Source organism: Mustela putorius, unplaced genomic scaffold, assembly GCF_011764305.1.
Source record: "Mustela putorius furo isolate JIRA1106 unplaced genomic scaffold, ASM1176430v1.1 tig00000596_pilon_pilon_pilon, whole genome shotgun sequence".
Classification (NCBI taxonomy): Eukaryota; Metazoa; Chordata; class Mammalia; order Carnivora; family Mustelidae; genus Mustela; species Mustela putorius.
Genome location: NW_025421428.1, coordinates 9,774,347 through 9,795,490, shown reverse-complemented (window position 1 = coordinate 9,795,490; position 21,144 = coordinate 9,774,347). Strand labels below are relative to the sequence as shown.

Below are 21,144 nucleotides of genomic sequence, written 5' to 3'. Positions count from 1 at the left end.
CCTGGGTGGCTCAGTGGGTTAAGGCCTCTGCTTTCGGCTCAGGTCATGATCCCAGGGTCCTGGGATCGAGCCCCACATCGGGCTCTCTGCTCTGCAGGGAGCCTGCTTCCTCCTCTCTCTCTGCCTGCCTCTCTGCCTACTTGTGATCTCTGTCTGCCAAATAAATAAATAAAATCTTTAAAAAAAAAAAAAAAAAAAAAACCGTAGCCCTTATTATGAATAGGGAAACTGAGGCAGAGGAAGCCCAACCAGGAAGTCTTGTGGCCTGTGTTCTAGCTAGTTCAGGCAATTCCTTGCCTATCTCTAGGCCTTAGTTGTCCTATCCATACAGTGGGGAGCTGGCCCTCCAAAACTCTAAAGGCTCTGCCATCCTGAGACTGTGTCTGGTTGCAAATCTCCAGACAGGGCTAGCTGCTCCTGCCATGATCCTTTTACCCTGCCTGTCCCCACTCCTTGGCCCTGCCCCAGAGAAAATGCCCAGGTGCCACTCCAGAATGAACCAGCCTCAAAGCTGCCTCCTGACCTATGAACACAGTTTCGATAATCGCTTTCTGCCTGGGAGGGCCCTTTCTCTGAAGCCCTTCCAAAACCCTCACAGGAATGCTAGGAAGTGGGTGTTGGTTCTCGTCCCCTTTTACTGATGATGAAATGGGCTGAGGGAAAGGGAACAAACTTGCCCTAAGTCCCTCTGCTGGAAAACGATGGAGGAATTAGGAATCGGAATCCCAGTCTGGCTGACTTCAGACCAAAGGAAAGAGGACACGTTGCTGAAGCTCAGGCTGGAGGGGATGTGTGCCCCGGGGCTCGAAGAACCATGGGCAGCATGGGGCAAAAGCAGAAGAAGCGGACACTTGGTCTGATAGCAGACTTTATTCAGACAGTGGAGACCTGCCCTCCTCAGGTCTTTGGAACTGGTAGAGCCCTTCCTCCTGGAGGATACCCAGCCTGGTGCCCAGAAAACCCTAGTTGGCAAGGACAGGTCCAGAACAGGAGCAGTGGACCTGAAACACCCCAGCACCAGGCTGGATGACGGAGCAGTGGACCTGAGACACCCCAGCACCAGGCTGGATGACGGATTCTCGCTCACACCTGGTGCTCTTTGGGCAGCTCCTGGCTCTCCTGGGAGCCCTGCTGCTCTGCCTCCTCCCTCCTGGGTGGTCCTCGAAGCCACTCATCAGTGGTTATGACAAATTATGACAAAGGATGTCCAAGGATCAGTGTTCAAAGGAAAAGTACAAAGGTAATGGCCAAGCAGTCCTCTGCCCCCAGGGAAGGGGGGAGTGTGGGCGGCAGCTCAGGGCCTAGGCCAGGCCCCTGACATGCACACTGGGGGGGTCTGTGATGCCCAGCTCCTCCCGTAGAGCCCTCAGGGGCTGCTCCCAGCGCCGCTCGTAGTACAGGTTGAGGACACACGGGGCTCTGCGCCCATTCTGAACCGCCCATGGGATGAGCTCTGACACCAGCACTCTCAGGCTCCTGTGGGGCAGCAGAGGAAAAAAGACATAAGGTCCACAGGGCCGGGTGTGCTGTACGCCCAGAAGTTGATGTGCATTTTCTGCCTTCAAAAATCACCTTAAAAGGAAGGTAGTTATTATCCCCAGCAGCAAATGAGGAAACAGAAACTCAGGTAAAATCTTGTGCCCCAAATCACACATTTTGAATATGCCAAAGCCCAGATTTAAACAAGGGCTACCTAACTTCAGGAACTAACACTGGATTTGCCACCCCCTCCCCCATTCCATGTTCTGACCCGACACTGAGGCCTGGCCCAGGAGACCCTAGAGTCCTGTGAAACATCGAGGCTTCCCTCATTGCCCTGGAGACCCTGCGCCAGGCCAGCTGTTCCCTCCTGCCCCGGTCTTTCTACCCTGGCTTTCTGGAGAACCACCAGTGCTGCTTGGGAAGGCTGCATGCTTGTCCCATTTCCTGGAGCCCGGCTCCTCTGAGCTCTCCCTCAACCCCTCGCCACCTGAGCACTTACTGGGCACTGAGTCGGATCGGTCCAAAGAGGGCACCCAGGATGCACATGGGCAGGCCGGTCTGGACAGCCTCAAACCACTTCACCACGATCTCCCCTGGGGGCAGGGCGAGGGACAGGGTGGGGGTGAGGAGAGGCCATGGTGCTCCCGCAAGGACAGAGCAAAGCATCTGCTCCTCTTTGCTCTCTCTTGTGCCCAGGCCTGGCCCCTGCTGGGCTTTGGGTGAAGGAGAGGGTCCAAGGAAGAGCAGGAGATAAGGGCTGGGAAGGAAGCTTGGGCTCAGAGCGCAGAAGACTCCAAAAGCCAGGCTGAGAAGTCCAGGGTGGTTCCTATAGGCCGTAGGAGGTGTGGCAGGTTTGAGAGCAGGGAGCCCGATGCTTGGATGCTGCATCGGCTCAGGAACCACAGAGGCAGTGGAACAGAGGGGGACGCATGGCACAGATGCTACCAAGATGTTCAGAATGCGGAGAATGAGGCACTGAGCCGGCTGACTGGTGGGTGTCAGACCCAGGGCGACAGGCTGGCTAGCACCCTGTCCCCCACCCCCCAGCCCCAGGGCTGCCAGGGGTCACCACTCACCCAGGATGTTGGTGGGCATCCCCAGCAGGGTGTGGAGCATGTCGTGGATCTCCCGGTACCGCTGGATCACATAGGCCAGCTCCTCATCATCCACGAATCGGGTGGGTGCTCGGGTATCTGGGGAGACCCTCTGACAACCATGAACCTCCCCTAGATCTCCTCCCAACTGTTCCCAAGCCCAAACTAGCCAGCCTCTCCTTGACTGTAAACCACTCGCACCCAACCCATACCATGGATGGTTTCTGCCCACACAGGCCAAGCGGGGATGAGTCCTCAGGTAGGGAACATAGTGGCAGACACCCCCATGGCCTACCCTGACACACATAATGTCCAAGCCTGTTGGAATTTATGGCAAAACAGCTCCAGGCAGTAGGGGGAAGCAATGGGGGCTTAAGGGGATAAGGTTTCGGTTTTACAAGACGGAAAAGCTCCGGAGGTTGGTTTCACAGCAATGTGAATATATTTAACACTACTGAACTGTCTGCTGGAGATGGTTAAGATGACAACACTTTTTTTTTTTTTTTAAGGTAAACTCTACCCCCAGCATGGGGCTAGAACTCACAACCCTGAGATCAAGAGTCACACATTCGTCTGACTGGGCCAGCCAGGCCCCCCTGAGATGACAACTCTTGTATTACGTTACCTTACACCATTATTGTGTCTTTTTTTTAACCACAAGTAAAAATAAAATGGGGAGAAAAAGGAATTAAGAACTTTCCAAGGCCCCTGATACTTTCTTTTTTTTTTTTTTTAAGATTTTATTTATGTATTTGATAGAAAGGGATCACAAGTAGATAGAGAGGCAGGCAGAGAGAGAGAGAGAGAGAGGGAAGCAGACTCCCTGCTGAGCAGAGAGCCCAATGCGGGACTCGATCCCAGGATCCCGAGATCATGACCTGAGCTGAAGGCAGCAGCTTAACCCACTGAGCCACCCAAGTGCCCGATACTTTCTTTTTTAAAGATTTAAGTGGGGGCGGGGTGGGCAGTGCCTGGGTGGCTCATTCGGTTGAGCATCTGCCTTGGGCTCAGGTCATAATTCTGGGGAACTGGGATCGAGTCCTACACGGGTTCCGTGCTCAGTGGGGAGTCTGCTGCTCCCTCACCCAAATAAATAAAATTTATTTATATATTTGAGAGAGAGAGAGAGAGAGAAAGAGATGGCGGGTGCACACACAGGGAGAGAGAGGGAGAGGGAGAATCCCAAGTAGACTCTGTGCTGAGTGTGGAGCCCAACACAGGACTCAATCCCAGGACCCTGAGATCACAACCTGAGCCAAAACCAAGGTCAGACACTTAAAATGACTGTGCCACCAAGGTGTCCCTAATTTTTTTAAGTAATCTCTATACCCAAGGGGGGGGGGCTTGAACTCATAACCCCAAGATCAAGAGTCACATTTTCCACTGACTGAGCGAGCAGGATGCCCCAGCCCCGATCCTTCCCATGAGCTGTTCCCAGCCTAGGGTGCTCTCCCCCACCAGCCACAGCTTCACCTTGACAATGCCTACCTGTCCTTTCTTTTCTTTTTTATCTTAAAGATTTTACTTATTTGACAGAGAGAGAGAGAAATCACAAGTAGGCAGAGAGAGGGGGGAAGCAGGCTCCCTGCTGAGCAGAGAGCCCGATGCAGGGCTTGATCCCTGGACCCTGAGGTCATGACCCGAGCCGAAGGCAGAGGCTTAACCCACTGAGCCACCCAGGCACTCCCACCTGTTCTTTCTGACTCGCCTTAAGTGTCCCCACTGCAGGGAGGCAGTCCGTGACCCTCAGACTGCTAAGGTCCACATTACTGTCTCATGTAGTGTTCCATGCCTTGTGATGTGCAGTGCATGTGGCCCTCTTCTAGACCTGGACTTTCCACTATGGCAGCCACTCACCCCAAGTGGCCACTGAGCCTGGAAATGGGATAGCTTCAACCTAGCTATGCCATGGTAGGCATCAAATGCACACCGGGTTTCAAAGACTTGATGTGAAGAGAACAATGAAATCTCAGTAATTTAGAAACAGTGATAACATGTTGAAATGACTGTATGGTCAGTACGCTGGGTTAAAAAAAAAAAAAGGCTATTAACGTGTTTCTTTTTGCTTTTACCGAAGTGGCTAACAACAGACTGGAAGTGACCTATCGGCTTGTGGTCGCTTTCTGTGAGCAGTGCTGTAGCGGCCTTGAGGCTGCCCACAGCTGCTGGCTGCTTTGTTCACTGCTAGACTGCCAGGGACTTTTCTGACCCCAGGAAGGGAGGTCAACAGTCTCTCTGTGACCCGCCCACTGCCTCTCTGAGTCCTCAGCAGCACCCATGCAGAACGGGAGCAGCCTAGTGTTCCTGTCCCCAAGCATGGTGTCAGCCTGTCCAGAGCCCAAAGGATTTGGTGGTTTCGGGCTGTTGGCTCAGTGCCTTCGTCTGTGGTCTGTGATCTCACTGGGTCCCAGTTCCTAATTTCTTCTCCAGGGAGTTCTACATGTCGTGTGAAGCTGAGGGTGATCAGAGTGACAGCAGTGACATTTACAGAGTACCTACTATGTGCCAGCACTCTATGAAGTCCTTCACATATGTCATCATAAGGCATCCTCACAACCATCTGGAGGGTAGACACTTTAGGATCCTCAGTTAAAGATAAGAAAGATGAGGTTCAGAGAAGTTGAGTGAGTTGCCCAATATCACAGAGCTAAGCAAGTGGCTGAATCAGGATTTGAAACAAAGTCAACTGGATTCCAAAGCCAACAGCCTTAACATCCATTAATTATAAGCCACACAAGTGCCCTGGAAGATAAACATTAGGTCCCCTGCCTTCAGATAAGGAATAGGAAGCTCAAAGAAGTCCACTGATCTGCCCAGGGCCATAAAGCTGAGAAGAGAGGTAGGTTCTAATGCAGGCTACTCTTAACTCCAGAGCCTATGCCCATAATCTTGATGCCACAAGATGACCATACCCCCTACCAATGACAGCCTCAGAGAGGGTGGCCTTACCTTGAACTCTGATCTCAACCTCTGCTGGGACAAAGGTGTTCCTTCACATTCTGTGGGCTGCTGGTTTCAGTGCCCTACAAGTGTCACAATCTCTATGGCTATTATTACAACTAGTGCTGAGACTGGGCAGGGCGCCCAGGGAGGCCCTGGCTGTCCCATCCCCTCCACAGTAACAAGAGGAAAGACTCTGGGGACTTCAGAAGAAGGCGGCCACCCTGGTGGGTTTCCCATGGATGAAGTAACTTGCTTCCTGATGAAATCCAAGGAGATGGTAGGAAATGAGGCAGGAGCAAGTGTCGGAGAGTATGGGGAGCAGATTATTATCTCAAGGACAAATCTAGAGCAGTAGCTTCTTAACCTCTCCCTGGAGGATATTTGCCATGTCTGCAGAGATTCATGGCCATCGTGACTTAGTAGGAATGCTACCTGCAGCCATGGAGAGAGGCCGGGGATGTGGCCAACCATCGCGGAAAGCACTGGGCAGCCCTTACAAACAGAGAATTATCTGTTTCTGGGGCGCCTGGGTTAAGCATCTGCCTTTGGCTCAGATCAGGATTGCAGGTTCCTGGGACCAAGTCCCGTGTCGGGCTCCCAGCTCAGGGGGGACTCGGCTTCTCTTTTTCCCTCTCGTTCCCCCCAACTCATGCTCTCTCTCGTTCTCCCAAGTACATTCACTGTACCTCAATTACTGAGAACAGTGTTCTAGATTTCAAGCAGTCAATAAATATTTGACCTGAATTTTTTTTTTAAAGATTTTTTCTTTATTTATCTGACAGAGATCACAAGTAGGCAGAGAGGCAGGCAGAGAGAGAGGAGGAAGCAGGCTCCCTGCAGCGCAGAGAGCCCGATGTGGGGCTCGATCCCAGGACCCTGGGATCATGACCTGAGCCGAAGGCAGAGGCTTAACCCACTGAGCCACCCAGGTGCCCCTTGACCTGAATTTTTATATGAAATTTTTTCTTCTATTACTTGATTTCCTCCCCAAACCAGAGTATTAGTGCCACGAGAGCAGGACTTTGTCTAGGTCACGATTCTATCCCCAGCTCCTGGAACGATGGGTGGCACACGGCAGATCTGAACGCGTGATGAGTTCCTCAGGATTTGGGACTCTCTCCTCCCTGCCTGGGGCAGAGACTGCCACAGCCTGTCATACCCTGGGGAAAGTACTGTCTCTGAAACAGAGGGATAATACAGCAAGCAGATAAAAGCATGATCTGGGGACGCCTGACTGGCTTAGTCTGTGGAGCATGCAACTTTTGATCTGGGGGCTGTGAGTTCAAGCCCCACACGGGGCACAGAGATAGACTTAGAAATAAAATCTTAAAAAAAATAAAAGGCATTAAGTGAGTACGAATTCATACTGGCTGTATGGAATCATCAAGTTGCTTAAGGGCTCTGAGCCTCATTTCTTCACCTACTAAAAGGGATAATAATAGGACATACTCAACAGGGAGGGTCAAGCATGAACCTTCTTGCTGGGAGGGTTCAGCAAGATCAGGTATGAGCCTGGCAGCTGACACCCAGTAAGCGGCTATTAGACACTGGCCAGTACTACTGTTTGGACAACAAAGCCTTGGGACAAGAGACAAAAAGCACACCTGGCCACGGTGGCCTCTCAGGACTCCTCCTTCCTCAGGATGTCACTCCCATGCCCTTCTCTCCCTTTCCTAGGGATTGCCAAATGCACAGAAGCTGGAAACTCACATTAACATCCAGGAAACGGAGATACTCTTGGCCAAGGGAGCCCTCAGGCAGACTACGGAGCTTGTCTAGGTCAAGGGTGGACAGTGAGATCCGGGGACGCTCCCTGCAAGGCAGAAGGCAGGACTTAGGTACTGGGAGGGCAGCTGCAGAGGCTGGTGAGAGGTCCAGCGAGAGCAAGGGTATGGGAGGCGAAGCGGCAGAGAGCAACAAAGGGGCCACAAATCCTATTGCAGCACCTGCCTCTGGCCAGGACAGTGGCAGGGACTGAGGAGACTACCACAGGCTAAGGTCATGGTTCCAGCCTGCAGTGGCATAATCTCAGGAGCAAGCCTCAGGTGTGATCCAGGTACTCACAAAGGGCACTGCAGGGGCAGGGGTTATAGCTAGCCTGTTATGGGAGCTAAGGGAAGGCAGAGGGATCTACGGTGGGATCTGGGCTGAGGCCACCACACTGCACTACCCACAGGTCATCATAGTGTATATATGAATGGCACCCATGGAGCTAGGCAGTGCCCAGCACGTGCATATGGCCAGGACATCAAGAAGAGCTCCCTAGAGGTACACAGTGTAACTCCAGAGAGGTCAGGATCCCCAGAGAATGTCCCCAACCCTCCAGGTACAGCTGGGACCTACCGCAGGATCTCAGCACCCTCTGCATCCTTCCTCATCTGGTCCCTGAGGACCTTCAGGGCACAGTGTCCTGTGGTCTCCCCTAGAACTGCGACCATGTCTAAAAGGGAAGAAATGGGGGCAAATGGAAGATATGATCTTGGGTATCAGACCTGGTCTGAGCCTCCTACATGATAAACCAAAAACTTATCTCTTAGTTACAAGGATGCATGTTAAACATTTAGCAAATCCCGTGGCACACAGTAAGGGCTCAACGTATGTACCTATCGTCATTATCACTGTTATTAATCTATCAGGCTGAGATGGCGCTGGCTGGGACAGCGCTCGAGTTTATGTCACTTTTACACCCATTATTACAACAGAATATCATGCCTCCATTGATCACAGGCTTTGAAATCAGAGTGCTAGGTTTGGATTTAGGTATAATCCCTGTGTAAGTGAATTTGTGCCAAATGCTTCACATTTCCAAGCTAGGTACTAATTTATGAAATGTGGAGAACACCCTTCTTACAGGGTTAATGTGAAAAATCAAGAACCTCGTGCAAATAAAACATTTAGTTCAGGGAGCAGTTGGCATATGGGGTCAGTTAGCACTGTCATTTCTATTCGTAGAATAAATAATACTTTCCGGACTTAGAATCCTGAGGATGAGAAAAACTACTGTAGAACCCTAAGATGTTCCAGTCATACATCCAGCAAACATTTATTGAGCATCTGCTATGTGCCAGGCACAACCTAAAATACTTCTGAGAGTGCAACAGGGCAGTCGGGGTGTCTGACCTTATAAACTTGAATATTTAGTGGAATGTTATAGTTTGATGTATGTTATAACGAACTTTGTAAATCATCTATTTAATCCACGGGTTTCTCAATGTGGCTGGTTGGCAGAATCTTCCGGTAGGTGGTTATTTTTAAAAAATAACTTTAGGGACGCCTGGGTGGCTCAGTTGGTTAAGCAGCTGCCTTCGGCTCAGGTCATGATCCCAGCGTCCTGGGATCGAGTCCCACATCGGGCTCCTTGCTCGGCAGGGAGCCTGCTTCTCCCTCTGTCTCTGCCTGCCATTCTGTCTGCTTGTGCTCGCTCTCTCCCTCTCTCTCTCTCTGACAAATAAATAAAATCTTTAAAAAAAAAAAAAAGAAATGAAACTATAAAAAAAATAAATAAAAAATAACTTTAAAAATGCTGGCCCTTCCCTCCCCTCCCCACGCTCGGGCTGATTCGGACTGAGCTCAGGGTGGGACTGGGCATCTGCCTTTTTGTGAACCTTGCGCGTGGTGATGGGATGCAGCCAGGTTTGGGAACCCAGACCTAGTCTACTCTCCAGTTACCCCTAGGGGGCGGGTAGAGGAAGGGGCGGGCACCTGCCCAGGTTCCCCAGGCCAAGGGCGCGCGCCAAGCCCCCGCTGCTCTCCCGGGAGCGCCGGACGCGGGTGACCTTACCGTGGCGGTACGGGTTATAGAGAGCCATTCCCGCCGAGCCGGCGGCCAGCAGCGCCTTCTGCAGCGGGGAGGTGGGGATGTGCCCGGGGTAGAGCAGGCCGGCGCCATGGCGCACGCCTCGGAGCGGAACATCTACTGGGCGAGGAAAAGGCCGCGGTCAGAAGAGCCCGGCACCCCAGGCCTCCCTCCCACCTCCGCCACTTGCCTGCAGCCGGTCCCCGGGGGCCGCCGAGTGCATGGAGAGGGCGCAGGGCCGAGCGCAGCAGCGTCGCCATGGCAGCGGGCACCCGCCGGCGGCCGCGGGAACGGGCGCGGGCAGGGCCGAAGCTGCAAACCTCTCCGGCCGCGGAGGGACTTCCTCCTTTGAAGGAGGAAAAATCGTAGCACGGACAGGAGAGGGCCCTATCACTCAGTATGAGAAGGAAACCCAGGCGACCTGTCTACCATCTATTCCCACCGAAGAAAAACTCTCCCCATTTCCCCGCACTCCCAGAAAGGGTCCCCGAGTGATCCCCGCTCGGGGTTCAGCGTCGGGCCCTATTGTCCTCTCTTCCGTGCGTTTTCCCCGAGGCCAATAAGACGTGAACCTCTTCCGGCTAAGAAACATGGCGGCCCCCATGGTCCCGACTACATTTGGGAGAGGGACCGTACGGCACTTCCGTTCGGGTGCAGCTATTTCACCAGCGGGCGCTGCGCGGGCTTCGGGGATGGGGTCCCGCGGCCTGGCGCGGCTGCACGGGCTCTTCGCAGTCTACAAGCCCCCGGGGCTGAAATGGAAGCACGTGCGGGACACCGTGGAGCTGCAGCTTCTGAAGGGTGAGCCCCTCGAAGCAGACCCACGATCCTGCTCCCGTTCTCCCGGGAGTCCATCTCCGCTTCCGATCCTCCCAGCAAAATGAGGTTCTGTGACCCAGGCCTCTGGACCGAGCGGAGCGCTTTCCTAATCAAGGAGTCTGTACACTCCGTTATTCCTCACTTTCCCCTGCGTTCAGACGGCTAAACGCTATTGTCTGGTGTCATAGGTTAATAGAGTCAGATTTTGAACCCGCGCCTGTTTCTTAACTGCTACTGTTCGCTACATCGTGGACCTTCTCTTCCACGTCTCCCGTACCTCCCAGTCTCACCTGCCCCAGGTGTCTGGACAGAACTGACCTGATGTCTTGACCTTTGTGTATTCAGGTGTCAATGCTGGGAAGGCTCCCGCTCCTGAGCAGCGTGTTCGTTTCCTGCTGGGCCCCGTGGGGGACGGTGAAGAGAAGGCGCTTACTCTCACCGCCACCAGTGTGCCCACCCTCACCAACCATCCGCTGGGTAAGGCACATTGAGGCAGGCGTCTGGGTGTCATTTCCCAGGCAGTCTGTGCTCAGAGTCAGTGTCCCTGTCCATGCTCAGACTCTTGTCCCTTGAAAGGCCACAGCGGGGATGAAGGATTTGACGGGGAATAGGCAAATTTTCCTGCAAAAGGGCCAGATAGCAAATATTTTAGGCTTTGCAGGCCCGATTCTGCCATTGTAGTGCAAAGAACCCATAGGCAATATGGAATGCAGTGAGCCTGGCTGTGTTCCAAAAGAACTTTATTTATGGAAAGTGACATTTGAGTTTCATATAATTTTCCTATGTCACACAATATTATTTTCTTGATTTTAGGGGGATCATTGAGGATTTGGCTCAGACTGTAGCTTCTGGCCCTTTTAGCTATGCTGGGATTCCAGATGGGAATTGAGACCCTCAGGTAGAAGTCCTAAGGCGGGACTTTGGGGTTCTTGGGAAAGAGTGACTTATTTTTTTAAAGATTTTATTTATTTATTTGATAGAGATCACAAGTAGGCAAGAGAGGCAGACAGAGAGAGAAGGGGAAGCAGGGTCCCCGCCAAGCAGAGAGCCTGATGCGAGGCTCGATCCCAGAACCCTGGGATCATGACCTGAGCTGAAGGCAGAGGCTTTAACCCACTGAGCCACCCAGGCACCCCAAGAGTGACTTTTTTATTCAGCAAAGCTGCCCAAGAATGGAACTAGTTGTAGTGAGCTCCCTGTCACTAGACAAGATTAGGAAGACTGAGGGATTCAGCCAGAAACTACTAAAATCCTTTGGCAGTGATATTTAGTGACTCTACAGTACAGCAGTGACAAGTATGTTCTGAGAATCTCTCCTGTACTAGATACCATGTTAAGCTTTTACCAAGTACCATTTCATTAAATCTTCATCACATGTGAGGTGGGTCCTGTTCTCATTTCACAAATGAGGAAACTGAGGCTCAGTGTTGACATTAAATAACAAAGCCTGGATTCAGTAGGCACATAACCATCCCGTATCCCTCCCCCAATACCTCTTGTTCTGTGGAAACGTATATGCTTCTGGCTCATTCCTGCATACGTTCTTTCTTTTTTTTTTATAGCGTCATTGTATAATTGATGCAGATTTTAAACAATGTTTTTATTTTAATTTTTTTTTTTTTTTTTTAAAGAGAGTGTTTATTATTTGACAGAGGGACAAGCAGGCAGAGAGGCAGCAAGAAGCCCAGTGTGGGAGGATCCCAGGACCCAGGGATCATGACCTGCTGAGGCAGAGAGCCAACTGAGCCATCCTTGATCCCAAATTAGTTATTTCATGACCCTGAGCCGAGGCAGAGGCTTAGGGTTAGACTGGGACCCAGGCGCCCCTTTATTTTAATTTTTTTAAAGATTTATTTATTACAGAGTGTGAGCAGGGGGAAAGGCAGAGGGAGAAGCCTGACTCCCCGCTGAGCAAGAAGCCCAGTGTGGGACTCGATCCCAGGACCCTGGGATCATGACCTGAGCCGAAGGCAGATGCTTAACCAACTGAGCCACCCAGGCATCCCTCATTAGTTATTTCCTGAGCACCTGGTGAGTTCTGGGCTTAGGGTTAGAACTTGGGACCCATACCCCACGTTCAGGAACTTTCCACCTCCATTTTCTTACTGGGGGTGACCAGGACTCTCCTTCTGCTGCCGCTGAGCAGGAAAGTTGGGTCCCAGTGTTCTGCCTAGTTCCCTCAAAGCCTCTCACTGGGGGAACGATGATAGGCAGAGTAACAGGCCCTTTTTCTGGAGCCAGGGAACTGAGGAAATGGTTCTAGGTGCCAGATTCTGCAGTGGGGAAGCCTGAGAGTCCAAACTGCTCTTTGTTTGGGCTCCATGAGGCTACATCCTAGGGAGGAAGCTATGGCGCAGGCTGAAGTCATCCTGGAGGCTGGATCCAGCAGTCCAGGGAGCAAAGGGACCCCGTTTGTTTGTTTCTAGTCTGTGGACCAGCATGCACCAGCCTGAAGATTGGCGTGGGACACCGGCTGGATGCCCAAGCATCTGGGGTGCTTGGTAGGTGATGTGGTGAGCCCAGGGGTGCAGTGATACAGTCTTGGGAGAAGACCCTGGGAGTGGGGGGAGGTGAGGGCTGGGGGCGAGTTACCATGAACCCCGCCCACTTCCAGCCTGACAGCCATTGCCTGCCACTGCTTGCCTTCCCTGCTTCCTGCCCCAGGTCTGGTCAGCTAGTAGAAGGGGGGATGTCATAATTGTTCACCTTTATCAAGTGATGTCTGCGTGTCACATGTAGTATGAAGCCCTTTATACACGTGTTTTCATGACAACCTTATTAGTAGTAGGTTATGATTTTCACCAAGAAAAGAAGGGTCCAGGAGCTTAGGTGACTGGGTCTGGTTCACGTGGCTAGTGACTGCCCCTGGTCCAGGGAACAAAAACTGTCATCACTTGTGTGGGGTAGCCAAGCGCGTGACTCTGGCCCCACTGGCCAGGGTCTGAATGTCGCTGGGGCTGGACACACAAAGCCCTGAGTCACGAGCCATCTGTGTCCCTAGGGTCAGGCGGTGGCCACATCCTCCATGTGTGGTAGTCACAGCCCCCTGGTCTCACTTCCTGGGGCACAGGCAGGCAGACATGATCTCATGCTCCCTCTCCCTGTCCTCCCGCTCCAGTAGTGAATGGAGGGTCATTCTCTCCTTCAGCCAGAGGGAGAAACAGGCAGGAAGAGGCAGGGAGCGGCCACAATGCCCCTTTATTGGGCCCTTCCTTTATGCTTACGACTTCCTGCGCATTGCCTCAGTGTTCACAACACACACAGGGATCAGACAGTATCTTGTATCCCCATTTTACAGATGGGGAGCCTGAGGCCCAAGGAGGGTGATGGACATGCTTAGAGCCACCCCGGATTTGAGGGCAGGTCTGTGTGACTGAGCTACTGGTGTGTTTCTTTTGAGTGGATCAGAACACCCTGGGGCACTTACTAAGGATCAAGGCCCCTCCCCTCCACGAGTCAGAGTCAGTACCAATGGGTGGGCCCCGAAACCTACAATTTCATATCTTCCCCGGGGAGCTCACTTGCTCCCTGTAGAAGAAACTGTGCTTGTCCTCTTGCTGGCTTTAGTAGCATTGGAGATGGAAGTATGCGGGTGGTGGTTGTGGGGGCTGGAGGTCCCAGGGCAAGGGGAAGGGGGGAGGCTGGTGTGAGATCAGCCTGGGTGTCTTCCAGTGCTCGGCGTGGGACATGGACGCAGGCTTCTCACCAGCATGTACAACGCTCACCTCACCAAGGTATGGGGGTGCTGGGGACAACTCATTCAGCCCCTGCTCCTTTCCCTGGGGCTCACTGGCAGGAAATCTGAAGCTGAGAGGACTCGATGGGGTAACACCCAGGTTATCAGCCAGCCTTGTTTCATGGCCTGGTGCTGGAGAAGACTGTAGGGATAGCGTGGTAATGACCTCTAGCCTTACAGCGTGCCATCCGCTCTGTGCTGAGCACTGCACGTGGATTCCCTCGTGGGTGCCTCCCCGCTTCCCCACAAAGTGGGATCTGCTGTTAACCCACCTCACCGATGAGACCACTGAGGCACAGAGAGGGGATGTCATTTGCGCAGGTCGCGTAGCCTGTAAGGAACAGAACTGCTGTTTGCACCTGGATCTGTCCAAGGGCCAGAGCCTGATCGTGACCCCACTCTATCCCCGCTCCCCACCTCCAAAACTGAGAGGTGGATGTCACCATCCAGGCATCAGGGAGTTTGTCTCTGGCCTGGGGCTGTGGAGTCTGGCACCACGAGAGGGGACAGACGTGCTGTGTTAGGGAGCCTCCATTTTTAATGGTTAAGAGCACAGATTCTGGAGCCAGATGGCTTCCTTTTGAAACCGACTTCTGTCCCTCTGCCGGCCGTGGGTCCCTGGGTGGATTACTTGACGCTCGTGTTCCTCCATTTCCTCATCTGTAAAATGGGAGCGCTAAGAGTACCTCCTCTCTAGGGTCACTCTGAAGTTTAAGTTACATGCACTGTACTTAGCACAGTCACTGGCGCATGGTAAATGCTCTGTAAATTATCGCTGCTGCTGTCATCACTTTTGTGTGGCAGAGGCCGCTAGCCACACGGATCGTATTTGGAGGCTGGGGAGAAGCCAACCAGGTGCACTGGGAGGGGCCCGGCCTGAACAGTTGTCAGGTCTCGTTAGAGAGGAGAGACGAGGAGGCACAGGATGGTCACCGCCCTTTGTGGGCAGGTGCTTGCTGTCAAAGGGGAGTCTGGCACCCTTCCTGGGGGGGACAGTGGGGTGGCTGGGTTGGGGCTGAGTGCCTGGCTCCCTGCGGGGAGACCTGAGGACCCCACATCTGCAGCCTGTCTAGAAGGTCGGGAATGGGAGCTGCCGGGCGCACCTCCCTCCTCGGTGCTAAAGGTGAGCAGGGACTCTGAGCACATCTTTCCTTCCCTGCCCCTGCAGGATTACACAGTACGGGGCCTCCTGGGCAAAGCCACAGATGACTTCTGTGACGAGGGGCGGCTGGTGGAGAAGTCCACATATGGTGAGAGCCGGGAGGAGCCTGGGCGGCGGGAGGAGAGGGCTGTGGCTGCCTTCGCGCTTGCCTTGCTCTCCCGTGCTTCCTCACCCCCACGCCGGCCCCGCAGGCCCCGCTGACTCCAGCACGCTCAGGCTGGCTGTGGGAGGCCTGTGGGCACATCGTTCTGTCTGGCAGGTACAGTTGCCCTGCGCTCCCTCTGCCTCCCGACCTGGCACAAATGTCACCTCCCCAGGGAAGCTCCTCTAACCCCAGATGAACTAGATGGGCTCTGAGAACTGGAACCAACTAATGATTAGGATTTCTTAAAGTTTATTTATTAGAGACAGAGAGCGGAAGGAAGGGCAGAAGCAGCAAGGGAGAGAGAATCTCAAGCAGACTCCACGCTCAGGGTGCAGAGCTCCATGTGGGGCTCGATCCCATGACTCTGCGATCATGACCTGAGCCAAAATCAAGAGTCAGATGCTCGGGGCGCCTGGGTGGCTCAGTGGGTTAAGCCGCTGCCTTCTGCTCAGGTCATGATCTCAGGGTCCTGGGATCGAGTCCGGCATCGGGCTCTCTGCTCACCGGGGAGCCTGCTTCCTCCTCTCTCTCTCTGCCTGCCTCTCTGCCTACTTACGATCTCTCTCTGACAAATTAAAAAAAAAAAAAAAAGAGTCAGATGCTCAACTGACTGAGCCACCCAGGTGCCCCATGATTAGTGATTATTTATTATCTGTCTTCCCACCCCACACTGTCCCCATGGGAGCAGGGACCATGTCATTCCACGCCTATGGTTCTACGCAGTGCAGAGCCTGGGACTTGGAAGGGGGTAGATAGGTGGATGGATGGATGGTTGGATGGCTCATTCTTCATTTCTTTTTTTTTTAAAGATTTTATTTATTAATTTGTCAGAGAGAGAGGGAGAGAGGGCATAGGCAGACAGAATAGCAGACAGAGGCAGAGGGAGAAGCAGGCCCCCTGCTGAGCAAGGAGCCCCACGTGGGACTCGATCCCAGGACGCTGGGATCATGACCCGGGCCGAAGGCAGCCGCTTAACCATCTGAGCCACCCAGGCGTCCCTCATTCTTCACTTCTTACACTCCCAATGTTCTAACACTTTCTGTAAGATCAATTATGTTTTTGTTTTGTTTTGTTTTGTTTTAGATTTTACTTATTTGACAGCACAAGTAGGCAGAGCGGCAGACAGAGGGAGAGGGAGAAGCAGACTCCCTGCTGAGCAGGGAGCCCAATGTGAGGCTCGATTTCGGGACCCTGGGATGGTGACCTGAGCTGAAGGCAGAAGATTAACCGACTGAGCCACCCAGGCACCCCCAATTACATTTTTTTATTTGACAGATGTTTTTGGGCACCAGCCATGGACCAGGCTCTTGGGGGGCGGATATAGGATGAATCAGATGGGGTCCCCAGGCTCAGTGAACTCATTCTAGCAGGGAGAGCTGACACACACCTCTGCATCTTGTGCACAGGATTAAGACCGTGGCAGAGTAACACTGTGTAATCCGTACGGGTGGGTGTGTCAGCATCCAAAACACATCCAGAGACAGTTACCAGGTTGACTCTGGTTGGGAGGCAGTGGGAATTTGGATGACGGGAGATGCTTGTTAGTAATGCTGAGCTAAATTTCTTTCTTTCTCCTTTTTTCTATTTTGTAAAGATTTTATTTATTCATTTATTTATTTAAGAGAGAGACTGAGAACGTGTATTCAGGGAGAAGGGGCAAAGGGAGATGACCGTAAGCAGGCTCCACACTGAGCGCGGAGCCCAGCACAGGGCTTGATGTCACAACCCTGAGATCTCGACCTCAGCAGAACTGTTAGGTGCCCCTAAGAGTTGGATACTTAACCCACTGAGCCATCCGGGTTAACCACTTAACCCACTGAGCCATCCTCAGCAGAACTCTTAGGCGCCCCCAAGAGTTGGATACTTAACCCACTGAGCCATCCGGGTGCCCCCTGATCTAAATCTTAAAGAAGAGGGGTGCCTACTTAACATGCTCTCCCTCTCCCCCTTCTTCCGGCATGCACATGCTCTCTCTCTCAAATAAATCTTGTAAAAACGTTTTTTTTGGTTTGGTTTTCTTTTTTTAAAATTTTATTTATTTGACAGAGAGATCACAAGTAGGCAGAGCGACAGGCAGAGAGAGAGGGGGAAGCAGGCTCCCTGCTGAGCAGAGAGCCCGATGCAGGGCTCGATCCCAGGACCCTGAGATCATGACCTGAGCCGAAGGCAGAGTCTTACCCCACTGAGCCACCCAGGTGCCCCTAAAAACATACTTCTTTATTTCTTTTTTTCTTTTTTTAAAAGATTTATTTATTTATTTATTTATTTGACAGACAGAGGTTACAAGTAGGCAGAGAGGCAGGCAGAGAGAGAGAGGAGGAAGCAGGCTCCCTGCTGAGCAGAGAGCCCGATGCGGGGCTCGATCCCAGGACCCTGGAATCATGACCCGAGCTGAAGGCCGAGGCTTTAACCCACTGAGCCACCGAGGCGCCCCTAAAAACATATTTTTTAAAGAAGATTTGTATGTCAATTATATAACTAAAAAATAATGTTAAAACCAAAGTAAATTAAGAGATTTTTTTTTTTTAATTTATCTGAGAGAGAGAAAAAGAGCACAAGCAGGAGGAGCTGCAGGCATAGGGAGAAGCAGGCTCCCCATTGAGCAGGGAGCCCGATGTGGGTCTCCATCCTGGGACTCTAGGACCATGCCCTAAGCTGAAGTCAGACACTTGGCCGACTAAGCCACCCCGTGTCCCAAACCAAAGCAAATTAAATGCTGGGCAGAAACCCAAGGGCAGAGCTGCAGGAGGCAGGGTAAAGAAGTGACATGGTCCAGGCGGGCTTTCTGGAGGAGGCTGCATTTGAGCTGGGCTGTCAAGGAGGGGGGAGGCAATGGTGGTGGGTCCATTTCAGGTAGAACAGCAGCGTGAAGAAAGCCAGACAGAGGAGGTCAGAGGTCTGGGCTCTTCATGAGCTGACAAATCTTTGGTCACCACACCTGTGCTCAGAACTCTGGCCCAGATAGGCCCCAGGGTCAGCCTCCTAGCAGTCTGTGAGAATCCCCAGGCCTAGCTGCTGCCTGTCCTAGTCACTCAGTGGGACCAGCAGGCAGAGCCTCTTGCCATCTGTGTCTATGTTCAGACAGATGGCACTCTCCCTCCCAGGGTCCCAGACAGACAGACTGAGGCTCGGGGGACCTGGCTTAGAATGTTGAATAAGCCATAGTACAGCTTTGAGCCTCCTTTCCCAAAGAAAGTATGCTTAACTTGGAGTCTGTGAGCCCCTCAAAAAATGTCCCCACAATGCTGAGTTCAAGCATAACGTTCTGAGAAGGGGGTCCTGGGCTTTCGTAAGAGTTTCAAAGGACTCTCAAGTCCCTGAGTGGAAGCCCTGGGACCAAAGGATGCCCTCGGACCCCTCCAGGTTCCAAGGATGGGGCTGGTTTGAGGGAAGGGAGTCTGCCAGCTTGTTGTGGCTTGTCCTCGGCAGGCCCTGGGGGGCTGACCATCCCTTGGCTTTTCCAGATCATGTGACCAGAGAGAAGCTGGACCGAATCCTGGCCCTGATCCAGGGTTCCCATCAGAAGGCCCTGGTGATGTAAGTGGGGCCCCATCTACACTCTCCTGAAAGGGACCCTTGAGGGGGTGCTGGGAGAGTAAGAAGTGAGAAGTGCCCCCTGGGCTCCCTGTAGGCTCCGCCCACCCTGGGGCAGATTCTAAGGACTTTTCTTTTTGGACCAGCCCTTGCTTCCACAGCACCCAGAAGTGTTTCTTTGTGCCAGGCCAGCCCCTGGGGAGACCAGGGGGGATCGAGAGACCCCAGCTAGCCTCAGTGAGAGGTTATGATTTAGTGGAGAGGGAAGCCAGGAACCCAGATCACATGACCTAGAGCCAGTGGGCGGGAGCGGGCAGCATGCCCTTGACTGGAAGCTAGGGAGACTGCAGAGGAGGCCAGAGCCTGCGTTTAGGGATTGGAGGGGCAGGGAAGATGGAGAGTGCAGGAAAAGCTTCAGGGAAGCTCTTCATGAGCGGGGCAGGGCCAGGGGTAAACTGGGCTCGGCTCCCCATCCCATGCGAGCCTCTTCTGATGCCCAGGTACTCCAGCCTGGACTTGCAGACCCAGGAGGCCTATGAGATGGCTGTGAGAGGCTTGATCCGGCCCATGAACAAGTCCCCAATGCTGGTAACGGCCATCCAGTGCATCCACTTTGCGCCTCCGGAATTCCTCATACGTAAGTTGCCGCAGGAAGTTGGAGCATGAGACGGGGCTCCTGGGTTTGGGGAGCACTGTGGAATGCCCTTGCAGAGACCAGAGCATGCCTGCCCTGGTGTCTGCTGGCTACGGCACCAGCGGCCAGCTGCCTTCTCAGCCTTGGACTGAACTTGGCCCATCACAGAGCACACAGACCAAATCCTGTCCTATCTGCTGCCAAGTTAGCTTTGAATGAAGCCCGACCTTAGCGAGCAAGTTTATACTTAGTGGTTCATTTCCGGTGTGTCCCAATGTTTCAAGTTGCCGTGGGCCATCAGACAGCGGCCCGCACCTCCCCAGTCCCACCCAGCTCAGCCCCTCTCTCCTTCCTTCTCTCTCCTCCTTACTCATAAGGGCTCCTGGAGTGCTCACCGGGACTCCCAATGATAAGCACCTTGAGTACATTATCTCTTAAGATTCCTCACCACCCATTTTACAGATGAGCCTTAAGTCTTAGACTAGAGCTGCCTTCTGGAAGTTAACCTGCACACAAATCCCCTGAAGGTCTTGGGGGATGGGGAGCAAACTCTGATTCCGCAGGTCTGGGTGGAACCCAAGGTTCTGCACATCTAATCAACCTTAAGGGCTGGCCCCTGGGTTGCCCTTTGAATAGCAAAGCCCTGGAGAGCTTGGTCTTCCGGTGCCGATCTAGATAAGATAACCGGAGGCTGTGCACCCAGCCTTGGGATCTGTTGTATGTCCCCTACAGAGGTGCAGTGCATGCATGAGACACAGAAGCAGCTGAGAAGGCTGGTACATGAGATCGGCCTGGAGCTGAAGACCACCGCCGTCTGCTCCCAAGTGCGGCGCACACGGGATGGCTTTTTCACCCTAGACGATGCCCTCCTGAGGACCCATTGGGACTTACATAGCATCGAGGATGCCATCCAGGCTGCAGCTCCCCGGGTGGCTGCAGAGCTGGAGAGGAGCTTGGGGCCAGGGCTGGGCACCCAGCAGCTTCAGGATCCTGGCCGGCCCTGGGACTCTAGGGGGCCGAGCTCTGCCTTGGGGCTGGAAAGCTGTGCTGGGCATTGACAGACCCCGCGGCTGGCAGGACAGTGGATGGATAAGAATTGTTCATGAGCTGGAACAGCTTACTGTGGAATACAAGAGTAAGGGAAGCTTTTCTACATGTGACAGAAAATTCTGAAACTGTACGAAAGAAGATCAACAGACTTGACCCCACGGAAAAGGAAAAACTTTTCCTATGGAGGAACAGATGATAAGTGATAAGACAGATCAAAATACTTGTAATATGTTTAAGAAGGAATATCCAGGGACGCCTGGGTGGCTCAGTGGGTTAAACGGCTGCCTTCGGCTCAGGTCATGATCCCAGGGTCCTGGGATCAGGTCCCACATTGGGCTCCTTGCTCAGCGGGAAGCTGCCTCTCCCTCTGCCTGCCACTCTGTCTGCCTGTGCTCACTCTGAGAAATAAATTAATAAAATCTTTAAAAAAAAAATTGGGGTGCCTGGGTGACTCAGTGGGTTGAGGCCTCTGCCTTCGGCTTGGGTTGTGGTCCCGGGGTCCTGGGATCGAGCCCCACACCGGGTTCTCTGCTCTGCAGGGAACCTGCTTCCTCCACTCTCTCTGCCTGCCTCTCTGCCTACTTGTGACCTTTCTCTGTCAAATAAATTAAACAAAAAGAAGAAGAAGAATGAATATCCAGGGGCACCTGGGTGGCTCAGTCAAGCTCAGATCATGATCCCAGGGTCCTGGGATTGAGACCGGCATCAGGCTGCTGCTTGGCAGGGAGCCTGCTTCCTCCTCTCTCTCT

General features: G+C 53.0%; 2 protein-coding genes across 3 annotated transcripts; one reads left to right on the top strand and one right to left on the bottom strand.

Annotated features, from left to right (window-relative positions):
* Positions 1-855: 855 nt before the first annotated feature.
* On the bottom strand, positions 856-9,620 carry COQ4 (coenzyme Q4). The gene is made up of 7 exons (XM_004757208.3): positions 9,506-9,620; positions 9,301-9,432; positions 7,863-7,959; positions 7,230-7,332; positions 2,559-2,688; positions 1,982-2,075; positions 856-1,476 (listed from the first exon to the last, which is right to left on the bottom strand). Exons 1-7 carry the CDS (start codon positions 9,573-9,575, stop codon positions 1,302-1,304), a joined length of 801 nt encoding a protein of 266 aa, XP_004757265.1. The 5' UTR covers positions 9,576-9,620; the 3' UTR covers positions 856-1,301.
* A 285-nt stretch (positions 9,621-9,905) lies between these two features.
* Positions 9,906-20,764, top strand: TRUB2 (TruB pseudouridine synthase family member 2). Of its 2 annotated transcripts, XM_004757206.3 has the most exons (8): positions 9,906-10,116; positions 10,480-10,611; positions 12,561-12,635; positions 13,807-13,868; positions 15,039-15,120; positions 18,642-18,714; positions 19,212-19,348; positions 20,078-20,761. In XM_004757206.3, the coding sequence occupies exons 1-8, from the start codon at positions 9,906-9,908 to the stop codon at positions 20,401-20,403; spliced, it is 1,098 nt and encodes a 365-aa protein (XP_004757263.1). In that variant the 3' UTR covers positions 20,404-20,761. The 2 variants fall into 2 exon arrangements, with proteins under 2 accessions (XP_004757263.1, XP_044938434.1); XM_045082499.1 differs by lacking the exons at positions 9,906-10,116; positions 10,480-10,611 and adding an exon at positions 13,433-13,497 and having other exon boundaries at positions 20,078-20,764.
* The last annotated feature ends 380 nt before the right edge of the window (positions 20,765-21,144 follow it).